General features: G+C 45.3%; 1 protein-coding gene across 1 annotated transcript; it reads right to left on the bottom strand.

Moving 5' to 3' along the window:
• Positions 1-275: 275 nt before the first annotated feature.
• On the bottom strand, positions 276-1,823 carry BLOC1S4 (biogenesis of lysosomal organelles complex 1 subunit 4). The gene has a single exon (XM_019748172.3). It carries the CDS (start codon positions 1,757-1,759, stop codon positions 1,106-1,108), a length of 654 nt encoding a protein of 217 aa, XP_019603731.3. The 5' UTR covers positions 1,760-1,823; the 3' UTR covers positions 276-1,105.
• Positions 1,824-3,885: the final 2,062 nt, after the last annotated feature.

Genomic DNA, 3,885 nt, shown 5'->3' with positions numbered 1-3,885 from the left:
GGCACAGAGATATACTAATTACTTGCAGAAGTACTCAGCAGTTGCCAAATATTAAATTTAAGTTCATTGTTCTTTCAGTTTCTAAATTTTGGAGTTCCTGAATTTGTAATAAATGAAACTACCTGAATAAAAAATGTAAATGTGTGATATACAAGGTCCATGAAAGCTAAGGTTGAGATTCAATTTTCAGATTTTTCATAACACATAGCTAAGTGAGGACATACCTACTCTGTCAACCTCAGAGAGCTATGCTAAATGACACAAAAAGACCTACAAATAATTTAACTATTTATTTTGAGGGGAAATGTGTATATAATACTGTGAAATAGTAGCTAAGGTTAGTTTTTCACATTAGCCTTTTAAAGGAGGTTCTCCCATGCCACTTTGTCATACTCCTAAAACCATACCAGCAACAGGTCTATTTTCAAACAGAAAAGAAATATGTAAAGTCCTTTTCAGAAGGAAAGCTTTTACCAAAACATTTAAAACTTTCATTAATGTTTAAATTATAAACCAAACGCTGTCGACCATATGCAGACATCTTTGCTGTAGGCAAAGTAAGATTGTGCGGTCATATTCTTAATACAACTTCAGAATTAGTTGCAATAAATCAATACATTTTCTCAGAAGTTGTATAATTGCCTTCGGTTTACCATCTATGATGTGGGAAGTTTAATATAACGTCAAATAATTTACCATCTACCCTAAGAGTAACATATAGAAAACTGATTCACCATTTTGATCGAATAACATACTTTTAAAGGCTCAGGCGTTTTTCTTGAGTATATAAATCTTGAAAAAGTAATACTGTTTTTTTTGAGCTGTAAAATCCGTAAAAATAAGTTCCGCTACAGTGCACAGATTAAGTGCCTTCATTTGGCTTCCTGACCGCCGCCACCATGCAGCTTTCAGGTTAGAAACTGGAAGACAGAGAATAATACATCCTACGTGAAATAAGGAAGACAGTGAGAAACAGAATGTGCAAACAATAAACTTTAAAATGCCATACTCCAACATCGTGTGTCCATTAACAGGATTTTCAATCGATTTAATATTCGAGATGATCTCAGATCGCAGCGACCTCGTGTAGTATTGTCCGGCCGCCTCAAATCTGAGGGCTCTCGCTGCAACAGGGAAAGTGGTCCTCGGTCCGAAACAGGACCGGGGGTTCGTAGCGGGTGAGCTGGGGCCGGCCGGAGGGCCCCTTGTGGAAGACAGAGGGCACCTGAATTGTGTGCAGCAGTTTTCTGAACGTGCTGGGGAAAGTCCCCAGCTCGGCCTCCGCCCTGGCGACCTGCTCCTCCATTCTGGCCACGCTGGTGCCGATCATCCGGACGAAAGCTTCCAGCCTGTCGATCTTGCCGTACACCTGCCGCATCTCGGTGGCCTTCGCGTGAATGAGAGGCACGCCCTCGCTGACGACGTGGGAGGAGTCTCCCCGCAGCATGTCCAGCATGCCCACGAACTCGTCCACCCTCGTGAGCAGGTCCTCCAGACTCGCGTCCAGGGCCTCCACCTCCAGCCGCGCCTCGGCTCCGGGCAGCAGGCAGCCGGCGTAACCCGCGGCGGCGCGGCGCAGCAGCGACAGGTCGCGGCCCGGCGCGCCCAGCTCCGGGCCCTCGTCCTCCCCCAGCACCGAGGCGCTGCTGTGGCTCTGGGACACGTTGCCGCTGTCCCCGCTCCAGGCGGCGCCCGGGGGCTCGGCCTCCTCCGCCGACCCCTCGCGAGACAGCCCGCGACTCGCGGGGTAACCCTCCATAGTCGGCGACCGCCCGCGCCGCCACCCGCTTCCGCCTTCCGCGCGTGCACGCGCCCGCACAGCGCGCAGGCCCCAGCTTCCGGCCTCGCTCACATGCACGCACCGCGCACGTCCCTGCGGCGGCCTCCGCGCGCTCAGTCGCGCGCTAAGGTCTCTGCGCGCTAAGGTCTTTGCGCGCGTGCCATCAGTCAGAACCTTTTTGGAGATGAACGTGTACCGCGAACGTAATCAAGTGCATACATCTGAAGTGTACACATTATTTTTCACATGTCCGTACAACCATGTAACCTCCGTACAGATCAAAGTGAACGTGTCCAGGACCCAGGACGGAGCCCCTCCTGTCCCTAGTTTCTTCTTGCCACTTAATAAAATGAAAGAGATGAGAAATGCGCAAAAGGAAGGTCTGTTAAATCTGATGTCCTTGATGGCTTTGAAAGTTCTCGGTCTCTTCAGATGGCTAAAATAAGTAAAATTAAGAAATAACTCATAGCAAAGATCAAATCCAGGGCACTGCCAGAAAAACCAGAGTTGTGACCGTCAAATCCCTCTTCCCAACTCCCGCTTCAGTTGCCCAATTTATTATTAAACAAGACAAAGCCATCTTTGTCTAAAATAACTTTTCCTATTTTCATGCTCAATTATTAGGCGTTGGATGGAGAAAATTTAGAAAACTGAAGTAAGCACTATAAAATCCATCTTAAAACATCTCAGAAAAATCAGAGATGGTGGCTCAGTACCATTCAGTCAGAATAACGGCTCTTTAAAGAGCTTCTCGATCAAACAATAAATAGGGTCTCCAGGGAGCTTAAGGGCTTTTCCCTTGTCATTATCAGCAGAGGCCCAAGGTAGACAGGGACTGACCTCAAAAATAGTTGAAGATGGGGCTTTGTCTAATGGAGTGAACCCCAATGAAATTCACAGGAAACCTACAAAGTTTTAAAGATAATTATAGCAGGAAAAACACTGCAGCTTAGACTGGAAGGGACAGAGATGGAACAAAATGAAAGGTCTTTTGGACACCCCCCACCCCAGCTTCTACAAGCACAAAGCAGGCTGAGAAAATTACTCATCTGAAAACACATGCTACCTTTCATGAAAAAGGAAGCATGATACAAAGGGTGGAACCAAGAGCCATGGAGCTGAGAACCATGGAAAATCAATTATTTCTAGACCTTGAGGCTGAATTGTAGAATTACTGTGGATCAATGATTCCTTTGTGCCTCCCATATTTGAAAAGCAATATCTAATGGTTATCCTATGCCTGCCCCCAATTGTATATTGGATGTGTGAGGGCAAGTAACTTATCTCTTTAGTTTCAAAATTCCACAGAGCAAAAACTGTAGTTTAGGGGCTCGATTTAAAGGACTACACTCATGGAGATTTATCTACACCTGATGGCAAATTTCTGGACATAGAATTGATGCTTCAATAGAATGTAACTTTGGGGACCTTGGGTGGGAATGAGTGTGGTTTGCGTGTTGGAAGAACATGAATCATTAGTGGCAGAAAGCCGGCCTTCAAGATGACCCCCACTGATCTCCACCTCCTGCTGTTCCCTCTCTTGTGTATTAAGTGTGTACTAGACATAGTGATTCGCTCATAATAGAAAAAGACAGAAGTGATGGTGTGTGACTTAGAGATTAGGACATAAGAGGAGATGTGTCTTCTTCTTTCTTTTTTTTTTTTTTTTAATTAAATTTATTGGGGTGACAATTGTTAGTAAAATTACATAGATTTCAGGTGTACAATTCTGTATTACATCATCTATAAATCCCATTGTGTGTTCATCACCCAGAGTCAGTTCTTCCATCACCATATATTCGAATCTTCTTTCAAATCTCTTGCTCTGGGGGAAACCAGCTTCCTTCTTCTGAACAGCTTTGTGGAGAAAACCACATAGCAAAGAACTGAGGCCTTTTACCAACAGCTAGTGAAAAACAGCCTCCTTCCAACCACGTGAGTAAGCCATCTTGGAAGTGAATCCACCAGTCCCATTCAAGCCTGGAGATGACTGCAGCCCCAGCTAATATCTAGACTGCAGCCCCAGCTAATATCTTGACTGCAGCCCCACTAAATATCCTGAGCTGAAATTATGAGAGATGTTAACTATGTGTTGTTTTAAGCTG

Source organism: Rhinolophus sinicus, chromosome 1 (assembly GCF_057876585.1).
Source record: "Rhinolophus sinicus isolate RSI-liver-muscle chromosome 1, RSI-T2T, whole genome shotgun sequence".
NCBI lineage: Eukaryota > Metazoa > Chordata > Mammalia > Chiroptera > Rhinolophidae > Rhinolophus > Rhinolophus sinicus.
The sequence above is the reverse complement of the archived record's forward strand: the minus strand, read 5'-3'. Positions and strand labels throughout refer to the sequence as shown.